The sequence below is a fragment of the Delphinus delphis genome, chromosome 8 (genome assembly GCF_949987515.2).
Source record: "Delphinus delphis chromosome 8, mDelDel1.2, whole genome shotgun sequence".
Classification (NCBI taxonomy): domain Eukaryota; kingdom Metazoa; phylum Chordata; class Mammalia; order Artiodactyla; family Delphinidae; genus Delphinus; species Delphinus delphis.
Window position 1 is genome coordinate 67307496 of NC_082690.1, and position 17912 is coordinate 67325407.

The 17912-nt window shown below is 51.9% G+C and overlaps 1 protein-coding gene across 2 annotated transcripts in view; it reads left to right on the forward strand.

Moving 5' to 3' along the window:
- Nucleotides 1-17912, forward strand: part of MICAL2 (microtubule associated monooxygenase, calponin and LIM domain containing 2) — a 222435-nt gene that overhangs the window by 118237 nt on the left and 86286 nt on the right. The window contains exons 16-22 of one of the 2 annotated variants that reach the window (XM_060018505.1): nucleotides 428-496; nucleotides 3405-3548; nucleotides 4983-5105; nucleotides 6347-6565; nucleotides 6779-6880; nucleotides 8099-8224; nucleotides 13089-13151. In XM_060018505.1, coding sequence (XP_059874488.1) covers nucleotides 428-496; nucleotides 3405-3548; nucleotides 4983-5105; nucleotides 6347-6565; nucleotides 6779-6880; nucleotides 8099-8224; nucleotides 13089-13151 — 846 coding nt within the window. The remainder of the gene's footprint in view (nucleotides 1-427; nucleotides 497-3404; nucleotides 3549-4982; nucleotides 5106-6346; nucleotides 6566-6778; nucleotides 6881-8098; nucleotides 8225-13088; nucleotides 13152-17912) is intronic. The other variant, XM_060018504.1, reaches the window with a different exon arrangement.

The following is a 17912-nucleotide window of genomic DNA, read 5'->3' on the forward strand; positions in this document are numbered from 1 at the left end:
TCCTGGACAGCTGATCTAAGTCCCGAGAATCCCCGCCTGTGAGGGGAGCCAGTGGCACCTCTTCGTAGGAGGTGATCTCCACGGGGCAGCATCAGCAGGCCCAGCTGGGACCACTCTGAGTCCAAGGTCATTGACAAGGAGACAGTCCCTGCCCATGTCATAGGGATTCTTTGTGCTTCGGAATGTTTTGACATGATTTTGGGGGCTGTGTTCCCACCCCCTTCTGACAGAAGCCCTGGCTCCCGAGGTTGGGGAAGGCTCCCTCCTCTGTGCCTGAACAGAGCCGAAAGCGTGTGTCACGGTGCAGGGTAATTTCTGCCCATCTGTTTCCTGGGCCGGCAGCTGTGGCGGGCAGGGCTGGATCCCCAGTGCTGGCATCGCAGCCCTTGACAGCCCTGAGCTCACCATGCTTTCTTGGCCATCACAGGTGGACAGCCGAACCGAAGAGAATGACATGAGCAAGCGGAGGCGGAAAGGCTTCAACAACCTGGACGAGGTGCGTGTGCTCAGTGTCGGTTTACACAAAGCCCGTTTCCTGACAGCCAGTGGCCACAGCCCGCCCACCTGACCGTGGCAGTCGCCCTGCCCTTCTTTCTTTCCTCTCTCATGAACCACTGGGTTCCAAGCTTGGCTTGATGGGAAAAAGTTGGGTCTGGTCACTAGCTATGTCACCCTCCCAGGGTGTGGCTTATATCTGTAAAACACAGATGATGCATTTGCAGTGGATGACATTTTGCAGAATTTTTAAAGATTAAGTAAGAGGACGTGTATAACATGCCAATCATGGTCTTTGGCACCTAGGGTAATCAAGATATAATCACTATTAATAGTAAGTAGTAAAGAGGCACCAGCAGTCCCACTTTTCTCCCAGTCCTAGTTTCTACCTTTTGTGTTTTCTGTAAAGCAGATGTCCCGGCGCCCACAAATGCCACCTTCTGGTGAGAGAAGAAAGTTTCAGGCTACTTTATCAAAGCCAAGCATGAGTCTCTCTCTTGCTACTAAAAAATTGATCAGAAAAAGAGTATCAGTTCTTGCTTCCCCAGGCAGCTCTGTAAAGAGACCTGAGATATATAGCTCATTCCAAAAAGCCATTCTAATTCCACAAAAGCAAGCTTAGATACTGTCTGTGAACTGTAGGATATCAGCTTTAGCTAGCCTACTGGCTGATACCAAAATGATGACATAGAAGCAAGGGGGATCATTTGTAGGATGCATTCATACTTCATTTATAGGACTTAGAAAGAAACTTCTTTTATCTTATATGGTTGAAGCACTGCTGCTCTTGGCTCTGGCATGAGCAAGAAGCCAGTGAACAGGGAGACAGTTGAGAGGAAGAAGCCGTGGCTGATGAACTGGGCTGGAGAAGCATCCCATTCCCCAGTTACGGGTATTGGCTCTGCCTTAAGTGCCTGTGATTCGCTCCCGCCTCCTCCCAAGAAGCTTCCCTTGGATACATTTTATCCCCGCGGGGAAGTCTTCTCCTGCCTTTCATCTGTGGCTTATTTGAGGGGGTGTTTGTGCTGTTTCTGTTGTTGGCAGCACAAGATTTAGAGTGTGGGAAGAAATCTGGTTGCACCTGCCCCTTCTGAAATGGCTCTTTTCTGGGCCAGCTGTTTTGCTTAAGTCAGATTTAACCAAGCAATGATGCTCTCTAAATTCTTGCTACTCATAAAGTGTGGGCCAAGAACAAGGGCACCAGTATCACCTGGCAGCTGGTTAGAAATGCGGACTCTCAGGGCCTACCCCAGACCTCTTGAATCCAAATCTGGTTTTGAAGGAGACCCCCCCCAGTGATTCACATGCACATGAATGTCTGCAAAGGGCCGCTCTACACGACCCACTGTCCTGGCCTACTTTGGCCTGTACAAACAGTGACCAGCCTAGCAAACTTGCCCTATTCACACTCAAGCCTGGGTTGCTATGCAGAGTTAGTTCCCACTTTGAAGTAGGGAGTGACTCTTTGGCTTGTGTTTGTCCAACTCTTCAGAGTGGCTGTGCATACAAGGTTTCCCGTGGGGCTGCTACTCTTAGAGAATCTTAAAAAAAAACCCAAAAAACAGTTGACTACAGCTTGCCTCTTCCCATGAATTTCTTCTAAGTGAACATATCTTTGTTTTGAGAACATCTGTTCCTGGGAGGGAAATTCATTGTCTCCTCAGGAAAACTGACTACCCTCTTGAAGTGACAATGCCATTTGTATTTCTGAGGCTGATGGGAGCAGATCTATGGTACCGCGGAACAGACGTTCACCGGACACCCATCATTTTTAAAGTTTTATTTGAGCAGATGAGCTAAGAAAATCTTACACAGAATTCCATTTCATAAAACAGCATAACCCACTGGTCACGGTCAACATCTAAACAGTCACAAGTCGTGTCGATATCACGTGTCCCGAAACAAAGCAATGAGAAGGGCCCTTCACCTCCGTTACATCCTTCTCCAAAATCCCTAACTCTGGGCTAATCATGAGCAAACATCAGCCCGACCCAGATGGAGGGACTTTGCACAAAATAGCTGACCAGTCCCCTTCAGAACTGTCAAGGTCATGAAAGACAGAGAAAGGTGGAGAAACCATTACAGATGGGAGGAGGCTGAGGAGGCATGATGACTAAATGCAATGTGGGATCCTGGATTATGTCCTGGAACCTAAAAGGACATTAGTGGGAAACTGGCCCGATCTGAATCAAGTCTATAGTTCTGTTAATGGTATTGTGCCGGTATTAATTTCTTAGTTTTGATAACAGTGTCGTAATTATTCCAGATGTTAACGTTAGGTGCAGCTGGGTCTACGGTACGCAGGAACTATCTGTGCTGTCTTTGTAAGTTTTCTGTCAATCTAAAATTATCTCAAAATTAAATGTTTTTTTTTAAAGATAGCAACAACAGAGCAGGACTCGTTGCCACTGGGAGTGGGGCACAGAGGAGAGAAGGGAAGCCCAGAGCCTGTGCCTTGCCTCACTGACATCCCCTCTTGCTTCCTTCACCCCCCAATTCTTCACCCTTTGTCAGCTACATGATATATTTTGAAAACTATTCCGCTCATCATTTCATTATTATATTTGACTTTTTCAACAGTCACGTGAAGGTGGGTTACTGCTCGCATTTTATAGATTAGGAAACTTCAGAGAAATAAATTGCCAAGGTCACTGGGCTGGGGGGTGAAAGAGTCAGAATTCAAACACTAAGTGTCTGGCTCCCAAGCCTAGCTGTGCCCATCTGAGAAGACTCGTCCCACCTGTGAGCATTGTCTCCAGAGTGGGCATTGCCTCCTCTTTTGCCTCACTTCCTCAGACCACAGAGGGTGTCCTTCTTCAGGAAACTGTCCTTGTCCTGAGCCCCCAGGCCCCCTCCTTGATACCTGGGTTCCAGAACCAACAACCAATGCATTGATTTGGCTTTTGCAGCCTTCAGCCTTTCCTAGCCAGAGCTTGGGCTCCAATCAAGAGGGCTGTAAAGAAGGTGGAAATCAGAACAAAGTCAAGTCCATGGCAAGTCAGCTGCTGGCCAAGTTCGAGGAGAACTCTCGGAACCCCTCACTCCTGAGGCAGGTGAGTCCTGTCAGATGTTCACTGACCCCGCCTACCTGGTGAACAGAACCCTCTGAGAAGCCAGCAGCAATGTCAGGCTAGCACTGGATCTCAGGTGTGCCAGCCAGACCTGGCTCAAAAGGAGTCTCAAGCTTCTTCTAGATTTGGAGTCAGACTTTTCTAAAAGGGGCTGGAGAGCAAATATTTTAAACTTTGGGGACCATCCGGTCTCTTGCAATGACTCAATTCTGCCATGATAGCATGAAAGCAGCCATGGACGATCTGTAAACAAATGCACGTGGCCGTGTGCCAATAAAACCGTATTTATCAAAACAGGCAGCAGGCAGGACTTGGCCCGAGGACTGTAGTTTGCTGATGCCTATTCTGCACTGGGGAAGAAATCCTTGCCCCGATTTTGTTTTGCTTTGCAACCATGACTTGTTTTGCAGCCATCTTTGAGATGGTGCAGCTGGAGGGAGCTTTAGAGATGCTGATTGCCCAGTCCGTGGTGAGAACACCTGTCCGAACCAAGGTCTTAGCTCCATGTGGGCCCACAGGAATGGGGACCAACCTCGAGAGTGTCCCCTGCTGCCCCCCTCTCCTTGTTCCCTTGGGTCAGGCTGGCAGAGCTGTTGTGTCTGACCAGGGTCCATGTGAGGCTGAAGGAGGTGGGATGCTGTGGGTCAGGCTGCAGACCCGGCTGACTTCTCTTGGACTCTGACTTGGAGTCTGCACTTGGATGGTTTTATTTGCTCCCCCGAATTCCTTTGGGGCACCAGTGTCACATTACAAAAGCTTGGGACAAGGGGTTCAGTTTTTCTTTGGAGAACATCTGTCACATGACAGAATCAGGCTCCTCTCAGGAGAAAGACAAACAATTGGTTAATTCTGTTTAGAGGCAGTTATAGACATCTTCCTAGTCTTGATGTAGACCATGCCCCTCCTGGACAAACCGACCTTCCCCAGGAAGCCAGGTTTTATTATAAGGGGGCCATGTTCCTAAGACTTGTAACTGTCTGAGTTATTTTCTCAACTGTCCCTCCTGGAGGCTTGGCCCCTTGCAGCCCCCAGGTATTGATGAGGGCTTTCTTCCTTCAGAAGGACTGTAGCATCCCTTTCATCTAGTGGGCAGGAAGGACTTTGGGACTTGCCACCCTGGCCTGGTATGTGCCTGCCCAGTGCCCCGGGTCTGAGCCAAAAGCACAGCCTCCTGGGGATTCACACATTGTCCAAGAGAAGGGGACCATGGGACTTGCTGTTCACACGGACAGAGGGCCGGGGTTCAAGTTTCCTAGCTGGGCCCAGCTTGTCAGAGCTCAGCCCAGGGCTCGCTCAGCATCTGCAAACTCTCTCTCCCTGACTCTTCTCCTCTCCTCCCTCCAAGTGTCTGTCTGACTCGCCTTTTCCTTCCTATTTCCTGCGGCTGCTTTTTCGGACTCACCTTCCTCCTCCCAGGAGCACCGTGTCTCAGGGATAGGTAAGCCCATACTGCGCTCTTCCTCTGACCCTCCTGTTAACTCTCGCCGTCCCAAGCCAGAGGAGCCCACACCCAGCCCATCACCAACTCTGAAAAGGCAGGTAGGGCTCCTTCCAGTGGATGCTGTCTTGGTGAAACCAGAGGGAACTTTGATCCAGAGGGGTGGGGTCCGTGGCTGTCTCTACAGCCCACATAGGGCTGATTGTAGATTCTCTGGGAAGGCAAACACAACTTGAGGTTACCACCCTTATAGGTAGGAATAACCAAGTATGCAGCATCTTAAAATACATGCCAGTCAGGGGTATCGACTGACCAACTACCAGGCTCTTGGTGCTTTATTTGCTTGGGGAAAAACAGACCACAACACACAGGGTATTTTGTGTGATGCCCCTGGGACACTTAGCTTATTTGCAGACCTCTTGAGTAGGGTGATTTCTAAAATCAGTGGAGAAGTGACAGTGATGGTGGAATGGGCTCAGGTGGCCAGCTGGCCGCATGCCATTGAAGGGGTAAGACTGGGATGTGGTTAGACCTCCCCTGGTGTCTGAGCAGATGAGGACCTGCCCAGTGGGCAGGGAGGCAGCCAGGAGCCATGGGCTGAGGCTTTTTCCAGCTAATATCTCTGGGTTTGGAATTTGAATAGAATCACTATTATTGACCACAGCACTCAAAAGTGCCCGGTCAGCATTAGAAATTTGGTATTGCTTCTCGGGGAGTGGAGGTCAAAGGAGGTCAGTGTGGACATATTGCAGTGATTCTATGTCTGTGTGTGTAAGAATCATCTAGAGAGCTTTATTAAAAATAGCAATCTCGGGCTTCCCTGGTGGCACAGTGGTTGAGAGTCCGCCTGCCGATGCAGGGGACACGGGTTCGTGCCCCGGTCCGGGAAGATCCCACATGCCGCGGAGCGGCTGGGCCGCTTGAGCCATGGCCGCTGAGCCTGTGCGTCTGGAGCCCGTGCTCCGCAACGGGAGAGGCCACAACAGTGAGAAGCCTGCATACCGCAAAAAAAAAAAAAAAATCAATCTCTGGTACCCACCCCCTGACCAATTAAACCTGAATATCTGGGGGTTGGGCCCAGACTTTGGGAACCAGGGTGGTACAGGCTCTGATTCAGTGGGTCTGGAGTGTTGTTAATAACAAGACGGTATTGTTAAGGAGGATGTCAGGTGATACTGATGCAGTTGGTGGAAAGTCAACACCCAAGGTTAGTTTGGAATCTGACTCAAGGTGGCATCTGGCGTGCCCTTGTCCCTGGTCCTCATGGGGATTCCTCACAGTGGCGGGGCATCCATGGGAGGGCCACAGTTGGGAAGGAAGCTTGATTTTCCTTCTCCCCCAGTTTCCCTTGGTGGTTGTCACGGGGCATGTGCTCCGAGAGCTAAAGCAAGTGTCTGCTGGCGGCGAGTGCCCGAGCAGGCCCTGGAGAGCCCGAGCCAAGTCTGACCTGCAGCTGGGCGGGCCAGAAAATCCCGCCGGCCTGCCTGCCACCTGCCAGGGAGCGCTGGCCCTCTCCGGGGTGCTGCGGCGGCTGCAGGAAGTGGAAGAAAAGGTTCTCCAGGTGAAAGCCTTGCTCTTTGCCCTGTCTCTGCCCTGCCTGTGTCTAGGGTGCCTTCCTTTCCTCCCCTCCCTCCTCCTGTCCAGGGCGGGTGCCGTCTCCCATCCTGCCGTGTGTGCTGAGGGCCACAAGCCCACCTGGCTGCCTCCCTGCCTCTCCCCTCACAGTGTCTGTCTCTATCTCTTTTTTCTTTCTCCTTTCTCACCTTGGCTGCAGAAAAGGGCTCAGAATTTGGCCAACAGAGAATTTCACAAAAAGAACATTAAGGAGAAGGCGGCTCACCTTGCCTCTATGTTTGGACACGGGGATTTCCCGCAGGTAAATGCGGGGCTTTCAGAGCCCCCAGGAACCCAGGTGTTGGACATCCAGGGAGGTTACTTGAATCAGTCTCTGGAGATTCATTTCTTCCTTCCTTCTCCCTCTATAGCCTGAAAAGCTATTCACTTTTTAAGTCACCAAAGGATTTGGACTGGCGTCTAAAAAAGCTCCAAATGAGAAGATTCAAAATAATTAGACAAATCGTGACAAAGGGAAAACCAAGGCAGAAAAGTGGGCTCAGGTCATAGGAAAACATTACTGAACAGAAACGTGTGCTGTCAGATCTTAGACAGCTTCTGAGTAGGCTGAGCTTCCTAGGGGTCAACACAAAGAGGGAAAGCTGGTCAACTGCGGGAATCACATCACAGTGCCTTTAAGGTGAAAGCAAGCCAGTTGCTCATGAAGTCTGGGGACAGGGTGGAGAGATGCCCCCATGGCCATCATTAGGGAGACCATGAATGTCGAGGTCAACCATGTGCTGTAACCTGTGCTCTGCTTTTGTGAAAGGCAGCACCAGCCAGAAGAATGGCCTTGCCTCAGGATAGAAAGCACAGCCCCCACCCCCGGCCAGGCACTTATTTAGAAACTTGCTGAGAAGAAGAGGGTGTGCTCACAAGGAGATGACAGAATTGAGGATGAGGCCCCACGGCACTTGTACGTGTAAGGTGCTCCCTTGCCTACAGCAAGCCTGGTCTCTAGAACATACCGCCTCTGCTGCTTTCACCCAGCCTCCTCCAGACCCGTGTCCTCTGCTACTTGGCAGAAGTCATAGACGTGGGAAGGATACTTTGCCTTCAGTGCATTTTTAGGGTTCCATGTGGCTGCAGAGGTCCCTGCTGGAGCATCTACCCCAGGGTAGCCTGGGCTTGTCCTTTCCTAAGCTTGCAACTACTGCTTCATGCCAGGCTCCAGAGTGAGGCCTTCAGGAGTTAGTGCTGGTGTCGGCAGCAGACGTAGGCAGGAGCAGGATGGTTCTACTCCAGCTATTTTGATTTGACGAAGGAGCCAGAAAAGTTGTAGCAGAGTGAAGTGTAACCAGCAGTCAGATGGTCCTGCCGGGCTCCAAAGACACAGGCTACCTTTTTGTCCTGAGACGTGGGCCTGGATGTCCTTTCCCCTCCTTGGATGTGTAGGCTTGGGGACTGCATCATCGAGGCGAGCTTCACTGTGCGTCTCCCTGGGGATAATCATAGTTTCCTCTGTTTCTGTTCTGTGCAGAATAAACTACTCTCTAAAAGCCTGTCTCATACTCATCCTCCGTCTTCTCCCTCCTGCCTTCCATCTCCTGATTCAGCTGCTACTTCCTCTCCATCGAGTGTTGACTCTGTTTCTCCAGCCAGAAAGGTAGTTGTCCTGAACAATTAGCTTCCCCCACTCCCTGCATGTTCTGAGATATTCTCCGGCTCTGCTCCACCTACACAGACAACCATCTGAATCTTGGCTTGGCCGGGAGGCAAATTTATAAGATACTTTACAACGGTCCTGGGTTTGGTTTTGGTTTTGTGCTGGAGCACGAGACAAAGCAGAAGAGGCAGCACACAAAGCCTAATCAAACGGTGCTTGCTCGTTCAGCACGCCCTCGCTGGGCACCCGCCATACGCCAACCACCGTGCCAGATGCTGAGAAAACAAAGAGGAGGGAGGTACAGTTCTCTTATACGGTGTAGATGGCAAACAGCACCTCAGCATAGAAATGTGTCACACTTTACCATACGATATTGCCAAATTTGGCTGGTTCTGGCCTAACAAAATGGCAGTCTCACGTGGTGAACTTCATTAATTCTATGAGAGGTTTAAGAGGCAAGATTCTAGGAACCCAGAAGGGAGAAGCCTGGGAAGGCTTCACAGCAGAGGTAATATGGGAGCCGAGTGTTAAAGATTATATGGAGGGATTTGGCTAGAAAGAAGTGTAGGGGAAGGGCATTTTAGAAAGGATCTGGCACGTGGTAAGGAAGGCAGGTAGGACTTGCATGAATCAAAAGACATTTCTGGTGCAACTTGATTTTCAGATAAAGGTACTTATGGGAGTGCAGAGAATGAAGGTGAGAGCCAGCCCGCTCTTTTTGCGTTAAGGGAATTCACTCTGCCCTCTTGTAAAGAGGCACGGAAGGATCCGCTCTGAGTTCTAGAAGGATAGCGCAGGTAGCAGTGTAGAGGGTGGAGAGTTGGTGGGGAGCTGACGTTGGTTGAGTAGATAATGAAATGCATCCGTGAGCAATGATTAAGTTTGGGTTCTGGAGCACTTTTCATGTTTTTTACTTGTCATGCTGTTACCTAATATGCCAAGAACATTACCAGGCTGGTGTAGGAGGCGGGCAGTCTCCGGAGAAGCTTAGCCCCTGGAATGGATGAGCCTAAAAATGGACGTGAAGCCCGCTTGGTTAGCTGTTACAACCATGGGAGTAGGTTGGAGCCTCTTTCTGGAAGACTGTGTTCCCCTGAACACCTCCGTTCCGTCTGTTCCCACCTGGGCCCGTCTCCACGTGCGGTGCTGAGTGTGCCCCTGTCAGAGTCACTGCTTGTTCGTTTCCACCCCGTTAGACCAAAGCACAAACCAGCCACCTGCTGGTGCATTAGGGAGAAGTTAGGCGCTGCCTCCTGGGAGTCCCACCCCCACTGACCTCCACTGCTGTGGGGAGAGGAGTGCAGGCAGGGTCTCCAAGAAAGGAGCAAGGAATATTAGGAGCCCCGCCCGCTCCAGGGTCCCCAGTGTGGATGAGAAGCATCCTGGAAGGGCAGCAGGAGGTGATGCGGGGAAGCACAAACACCTCCCATCTTCAACTCTACTGAACACAGCCGTGGCTGACATGCCTGGCATCTTGTTCCAGGTCAGCTTTGCTTAGCCGTTTGACCTTAAACATTGACCTTGGGAGACTTGTCTGGGCCTCCATTTTCTCATCAACAAGAGAGTGATTCTTGGCTCACGTGATAGTGAGCTCTGTGGGTGAAGACTGGCATATTTGTCATCACCATCACCAAAGCTTCAGAGTAGCCTTTGTGTCCAGCTTGGGAGAAGAGCCTTCCCTGGGGGGTACTTCCTGCTGTGGAAAAAGGTCACTGGCACCCTTGACAGGCTGATGGGAGGGGCACGGGCACCTGGGCATAGGCAGGCAGTGGCTGGTGCTCCTGGCTGGGCAGCCAGGCCCACACCTTGCTTCCCTCTGGCCCAGCCCCTTTCCGGCTAGCCCTGGGCATGCCCTCTCTCGCCTCTGCTTTTCTTTTGTCCTTAGGAAGTCCTGACTTGGTCACTGCCCTCTAGAGTTGAGAGCAGAGGTGGGACAAGAGAAGCCACCACACATCCCAAGTCCCCTGACTTAGTTTCCAATAGGTGTTAGTTCTCTAGGTGATGGCAAGAGGCAGCCTGCCCAGGTACACGTGGGGCTGCCGGGGCGTGGCAGAGACACTTGTCATCGTGAGCCTATCCTGTCACATCATCATCACACTCCACTGCAGCCCTTGGCTGCTTCTCCACTGGGCTCTTCAAGCAGCTTTAAACCAATGTCACTCATTAAGCCATTGAGTGAGCATTCATTCATCCAACGAATATTTATTGAATGACAGCTGGTGTCAGGCCCTTCACTCTTGGGATACACATCAATGATCAGTAGTTACCTTCCTGCCCTGATGAGGCTTGCATTCTAATAGAGGGAGGTAAATAATCAGCAATAATATAATATATAGGTAAATTACATGACATATCAGAAGGCAGTTTTTCCCCTGGAAAAATTAGAGCAGGTAGCAGGGACCTGGCATGCTGGGGAAGGGTAGCAGTTTCCAATGGGGTAGCAGGAGGGCTCTTCCTGGGAAAGAGAACTGAGCAGAAGCAGAGCCTCAGAGAAGAAGACAAAGGTCCAGGGAGGAGACTAGTTCCCAGGGCTCCTGACTCCAGCCCATGTTCTCTCCTCTGTGCCACAGCAGCCAAGTATGAATGGAGGCCTCGTCGGGGGACCAGCCCAGAGGTTATGTGTGTGTAGAGCCCCAAGCCCAGGCTCAAGGAGGGCTGCAAATGGGGTGGGTGGGCTTCGGGATGGCCAATCCCAGGTCCTCTGGTCCCCACCGCTACAGGTTTGTTCTTTGTTTCTCCCAGGTTGGGGTAGAACAATTGCTCCCTGTTTTTTTGGTTTTTTTTTAAATCCCATCTCCCAAGCCAGCCTAGGCCATCAGATAATGGTGTAATTGGGCTATCTTAATAGCTTCTGACTTACTAATTACAGGCTGATGAGCTTTTCACTGTGTGGCTGGGAATGATTGGGGAGCTCTCAGTAAAGACCACCCTAGGACACTTACTCTGTCTGTGCCTTTGTTTCTCCATTTGTAAAAAGGACCCAGCTTGGACCTGACACCCCCAGACCCCTCCAGATCTCACCATGAAGCCACTGTAGGCAGTTAAGCACAGAGTGGTGAATTTCCAGCTTCAAGCAGTTTTGGAAAGGATATTGCCAGCTGCACTGCTCCCCTGCCCCACCTGCAACTTACCTACCTCTCCTGGACCCCACCCCAGCATTGATTCCACACTGGGCTTTGCACATGCAGAATCTGAGAGAGTGATGGCCTCCTCTGAGGAGAGAATTAGCTGCCCCTTAAAGTAGGTGACAGCCTGGTGACAAACAATTTTCATTCAGTCCTGGTAGAGCTCTGAGAGCCTCTCCCCTGGAGAGAGGCTGGGGCCTTAATGCTTCTTCCCAGAAGATTATGGGCTGCTCTGATTGCCCAGTGACTCAAGTTTGCCTCATTCAGGGGAGCCAGAGGAAGGAGGATGCGCTTGGAAACTGATGCTGAGTTCTTAGCAACCTCCTGGCAGGCAGCCTGTTTCTCTTCCTGCCCTGGAGCCCTACACCTTAATTCTGAGGATCCAGGGTTAATCACCTCCTCAGAGGAACAGACATGGTCAAACTTGTCATGAGGATCACGTGCTACTGACAGGGATGCAAACTTGGGTTACCAATTCCAGGAGATGTAGCCAGGGCTCTACCTTCATTCAGACTACACTTGCCTGCCCTCTCAGATTGGCATGTTGCCTTACATTTCAGTGATGCAGCTGGGGTTTTGGCCTGAATAGTCACAGGGAACCTTGAGGCCCTCTCGTTTAGGGCCCAAATTCTTACAGGAGTCTTATCTTTTAAGACCGTGGGCTATGAGATCATGCCCAGTCTGATCATCCCATCAAACCAGCCCTCCGGTAGCTCTATCAGCTCCCATCAACCCTTAGCTAACTTCTTTCTTCAAGGCAGGAGACCACTGCCAATTCAGCCTTTAGCATGGCTGCTAGCCATTTACCAAGGCTGGTGAGCTCTTGCAAGATCAAGATGGCAGCTGAGTGTTTGCACAGCTGAGCCAGAGGGAGGGCCTCACGGGGCTGGGTGCTGTGGTTAAGTCCTCCTGGGTCAGAAGAGCAATGTGCATTGCAAAAGGAGCTCTCTCTACCCCTGGAGGTGTTTGTTTTAAAACTGGATTTGCAGGGTTTACTCTAGAGATTTGCATATTAGAGAGAAGCTGGGTGAGTCTTGGCTGGGCAATCTGCCAGTGTTTCATCTGATACAAGGGTAGATCTCAAGGCTGCTCCAAACTCATTGTTCTCTCTGTTCTGGGGCTAGAGCTAGGCAGTGCTTTGGAGGTAACCTGTGTGCATCCCAGCCTGGGGGATTTTAACTGGCAGAATGCTGGTGTGTCAGGGAAGCAGGGTGCAGTAGTGAGAAGGGTATAGGCTTGGAGTCACGCTTGGGTTCAGAGCACCGATTACTTGATTACTCGCTGTGTGTCCTTGGATGAGCTAGTGGACCTCTCAGCACCTCATTATCCTAACCTATAAAATGGAGGTGGCAGGGCTTCCCTGGTGGCGCAGTGGTTGAGAGTCTGCCTGCTGATGCAGGGGACACGGGTTCGTGCCCCTGTTCGGGAAGATCCCACATGCTACGGAGCGGCTGGGCCCGTGAGCCATGGCCGCTGAGCCTGCGCGTCCGGAGCCTGTGCTCCGCAACGGGAGAGGCCACAGCAGTGAGAGGCCCGCGTACCACCAAAAAAAAAAAAAAAAAAAAAAAAAAAAATGGTGGTGACAGCAGCTACTCCTGAGGATGACTGGAGTAATGCAAACACCTAGCATATATCGAATGCCCCAAGTATCCAGCAAATGTGCTTTCTCCCCAGTGGAGGAGAATTCCAGAAGAAAGCTCACTTACCTAAAAGGCATGTTGATTCCTCTCTTTCTAAAGGCAAAGAAGTCACCTTCAGGCTTCCATTTCCATCCCAGCCACTTAGGAGCGCTGTGGCCTCAGGTGAGTTAGAGCCTCCCTGAACCTCAGCTGCCCTGGCCTCAAAGGGAGATTATCAGACCCACCTCGCAAGGCTGTGAGGGTTCAACACAGCTCAGTGCCTGGCACCAGGGGACGTAGGTGCAGACATGGCCGTCCACTGGGAGGTCATAGCCCCAAAGACTTGCCTGCATCTCAGCCCTGAGGGTATCATTTCCAGAGCCCCTCAAATAAGGCAGTTTCAATCCTTGCCCTGAGCATATATGGCTGAGGACTCAGGCCCACCAGCCTGTCCTCTGATGTTTCTCATCCAGGGACTCCTCAGTGAGGAATATATTTGCTCAAGTGGGCCCAGGAGACAACTTCCTCTAGCCCTACGTCGAAACTTCCCCTTCCCTCGAGCCCTCAGCCCCGAGGCCCTGGAAGCTCTGCTCCCAGCCCTGCCTGACCTGTATGGGCTTCCTTATCCCCACAGCAGGCCAGGTGGCCACAGGAGGCCCAGTTCTGTGAGGAAGCACAGGCCAGACACCTGGTGTTCCTGGCTGAGTTCCAGGCCCAAGGGGGGATGTCACCATTGTTTGGACACAAGCAGACCCAAGAGCCTGCTTCCTCCTTCATTCAGGGGAGCATCTGCCCTGCGCTGGGAGCGTAACCATGAGAAAGACACAGTCATGACATGACTGTGCAAACCGGAGGGGAGATGACCGATCTCCCAGCATGGAGCAGGGTGAGAAAGGCTCCAGCATCCAGATGGGGACCATGCTTGGCGATGGTGCTCGCGACGACAGCTCATGTCACCATGTGTGAATCTCAGTTGACTCGGGGGAGAGAAGCCAGTGTCTTCATCTGTGTGGGCCACGTTATCCTTACTAACACAGAGGAGGGACCCCAAGCAACTGCAAGTCCCCCCGAGTGAAGGCCACCGAGAAGAGGAGAAAAGAAAGAAGTTCCAGAAAGTGGAAATTTGAAGCTGCACCAATTGCGATGCTTTGGACTCATAAACCATCTGCCAGGCGGTTCTTGGGAGCCCAGCACCACGTGAGGTGCAGCCCAGATTCTTTGATGACTCTGTCACAGCCCTGTGAGGATGGCAGTGGTCTCCCCATTTTACAGATGAGGAAGCTGAGGCTCACAGAAGGGAAATGAAGTCTGTGAGGTTAATCTAATGTAATGTTAGATGATGGCCCACCTGAAGTCTCCAACCGTTCCAGCTTGTTCTAATTAACTAGCTGAAAATAACTAGAATTCAAAGGGGAAAGAGGTAGTGAAAAACACCCCAGTTCTTCAAAAGTTACATAAATATTGAAGATACATAAAGGGTTGCAAAAGCAGTCCCATGGCCCTCCAAAACTACCAATTCTCAAAACACTAGTGACTGCGACCAGTATATTTCTGGCCAGATCATCGGATTGCCCAACTTTGCATTTGGACAAATGATTCCCAGCCAAATTGTAAGCTCTCCTCTTGACCAGCACCCCAGGAGCATACGTGCTTTTGCCTTTCGGTGCAATAATCTCCTTGTTGAGAACCTCTGGCTCTTACTCTGAGGTCAAACCAGGATGAGTTTTCTGGAGGTTTCTCCATGAGCGGAGTTTCCTTTCTTCCTCAGGATGCCGAGGTGTGGTCCACGGGCAGGCACTGGTTTGTGACCCAAGGAGCACAGCAAGTGGGAGTAAGCATTAGACACTTGTAGAGCAGTTTGACATTGCCACACATCCAAGCGGGTGATCGTACTTCTAGTAATTCATTTTATTGAATCCAGAAGTATGAGGCCACGGTGGATTCGAGATTTAAAAGGAAAAAGCAAAACCTGGTCATTCGCCACCGATAGTTTGAGTTAGCAATCCATCTGGTCATGTCCTCACTGTCTTGGAGCCAATGAGGCATCCTGCTGTCAGGAAAGAGGAGATGACCCAAGACCCCAGGGCAACGTCCGCCTTCACACCAGTCTTTGGGATGAGCTTCAAAGGCCCCCTCTCACCCCTTGAGACAAGCTCTTCATCACCTGGTCTCCTTGTGACCATCCACAAGTCCTGGTCTACCTCTTGGTCTTGGTGATGATCCTGGGCATGGTTTCCATTCGGTTGTAAGAAAGCCTCTGTCACAGGTGGCAATGTGGATGCACCTGGGAGAAAGGAGCCTTATGTAAATAAGGGCCCATAATGAGAGGAAGGACCAGGCTTGGATCCCCTGGCCGGGACCTGTGCTGATAGAACAACCGAGCCGGCCTGAGACTGCACCCCCAGCAACCTCAGGGCCCTCTGCTTGCTTCTTCTATAACTGCTCCCAAAGTCAGGGTTGCACAGGAGCTCAGCGGCACAAAGTGCTTATTAGCTAAGTGGTTACTAAGGTCTCATCAGGGACCTGTAGTTAAAGCCCCAGAAAGTACGGTCTTAATCTCTGCTCGCTCAGGGGAGGCAATACTTGCGCGTGGGTCTGTGACATCACATGGTGCCTTCCTGGGAGAGCGCCTCGGAGCCAGTGCACACACTGGGTCGGGGAGGCAGCCACACAAGGGGAGTGTGCGCAGGGAGGTAAATCTGACCTCCCCTCTTTATTTTGCTGTAAACCCAGGAAGGACCTGGTATTCTACAGCTCCTATCCGAGGGGCCTGTGTCGGGGGCCCCAGCAGGGGATGGAACATTAGGCAAGTAATGGCATATTGTCCTGAGCCAGCGCACCTGAACCTCTCTTAGAAGCAGGAGCCAAGTTTCTTGGCATTTGTGAAATCCTGAAAATGGCAGAATGTATGCTTGGAAGCAGAATCCTCATCTCTCCCAGGTGGGGCCAATGTTGGGTTGCGGGGGGGGGGGGGGGGTGGGGGTGGGGGTAGGGGTGGGGGTGGGGATAACTGGCCTGGCAGCTGCTGCCACGGAGAAGGAGTGAGCTTTGTCAGGTCTGAGGAGGTCCTGTCTGTCTGAGTCCTGGGATCAGACACCCCAGCAGGCCCCCGGCCACATTTTCCATAGTCCCCCAGAGCCCTGCACGTGGTCTGGCGTGACTGATCCAGAGTAGCCACTGGTGTTGGGACTTCCTCAATGAGAAAGGGGGCAGGCGTCTCCTGGGTCTTTTTTTTTTTTTTTTACATCTTTATTAGAGTATAATTGCTTTACAATGGTGTGTTTCTGCTTTGTAACAAAGTGAATCAGTTATACATATACATATGTTCCCATATCTCTTCCCTCTGGCGTCTCCCTCCCTCCCACCCTCCTTATCCCACCCCTCCAGGTGGTCCCAAAGCACGGAGCTGATCTCCCTGTGCTATGCGGCTGCTGCCCACTAGCTGTCTGCCTTACGTTTGGTCGTGTGTATATGTGTTCCGGGTCCTGCCTTTCTCCCCAGCCTGCTTGGCGTCCCTTCTGTCTTCATCCTGTCTTGGTGCTTGTGCCTTTGCGGGCACCCGATGTGCTAGCCTCAGGTCCTGAGGGTGGGCCCTGCTCCCAGGAGTCGGGGGCTGGGGACGCCAGCTGCCACTTGCTTTGCTGTCCCCTGAACTTCCTGCTTGGTACTTGAGGCTTGCACAGCAGATTCGATGTGGCCTTCCAGGAGCGGTCTTGGGTTTCGATGGAGGGCCTTCCTTCGCCCCTGCACGAGTCACTGTTACTCGCCATCAAGATGGCTATCAACCTGTGTCCAAGGGCCTTCCGCCTAAATTGTTGCTCTCTGTGGCCACACCTCCCAGAAGCTGGATTCAGAGGCTGGGGGAGCGTCTGGAGCCTCCCTCCCTCCAGGGTCTTGGGATCAGGAACAGTGTTTATAGATATAATCTCATATTGTGCATTTTTGTCCCCCTGCAGGGGAGACTGCAGTATTACCAGGCTGGCCTTTCAGAGCTGGTATGGAAAGAGGGAGCAAGTCGGGGTTTGCCCAGGGGTGTATGTGTGATTGTGCTATGTCTGCTTGGGCTGTCAGCTCCCACCCCTTCCGCAGCTCCATGACACGCTGGTGGGGTTCCACGCATTCATGGGTAGGCATGGACCATCATGTCCTTGGGAGCACAGACACCCACAACCTGTCAGGCTGTGATCCCCAGAGCCAGCGTGGAGCTGACTTGCCCAGCACCATCTCTGGGGCCCTGGGCACTGCCGCCTGGAGCTCCCCATCCTTCTCCCTGTACCTGCCCAGTAGGGACCAGCATTCACTCCCATTTTGGTCGTGTTTTTGTCGGCAAGGTGGTCTGCATGCTGACCTGACAGGACTCAGGTTAGACGTAGCCATAGCTCCCTATGGGACACGGGAGCTGCAAGGCAGGATGAATTCAGAGGGAGAAGGGAGGGTGGAGTCAAGTTCATCTTGGTCCAGCCCTGCCAAGTGCCAGGCACTCACACACACGCTCTCTCACTCAGTTCCTGCCACAGCTCCGTGAGGCAGGCACCGTTTATCCCCATTTCACTAAATGAGGATGCTGGGCTCAGAAGTTGAGGACTTGGCGCCCCATCTCAGAACTGGTTAGTGGTGGAGCAGGGTCCTAACCCTCCAGGTCTGGGAGTGGGGGGTCTGGGGCAGTTCTCACTAAACAGTAGCTCCCGGCCCTCCAGAGAGGAGGGGTCTTGGGGAGGGTGGCCGCAATGCAGCTGGCTTGTTTTCTTACTGTGAAGGCCTCCCGGGCTTGGGCTCAAGAGACCTTAGCAGAGTCCTGGCTCTTGCATTTCTTTCTAAGTGGGCTTGGACAGATCCCTTCCTCTGGTATTTATTCCCCCTACCTGTGAACCAAGCAACTCAAACTCCTGAAGACCATGTACCCTGCAGGCCTCCATCTCTCTTTTCTCCATCTGCAGAGTGCCC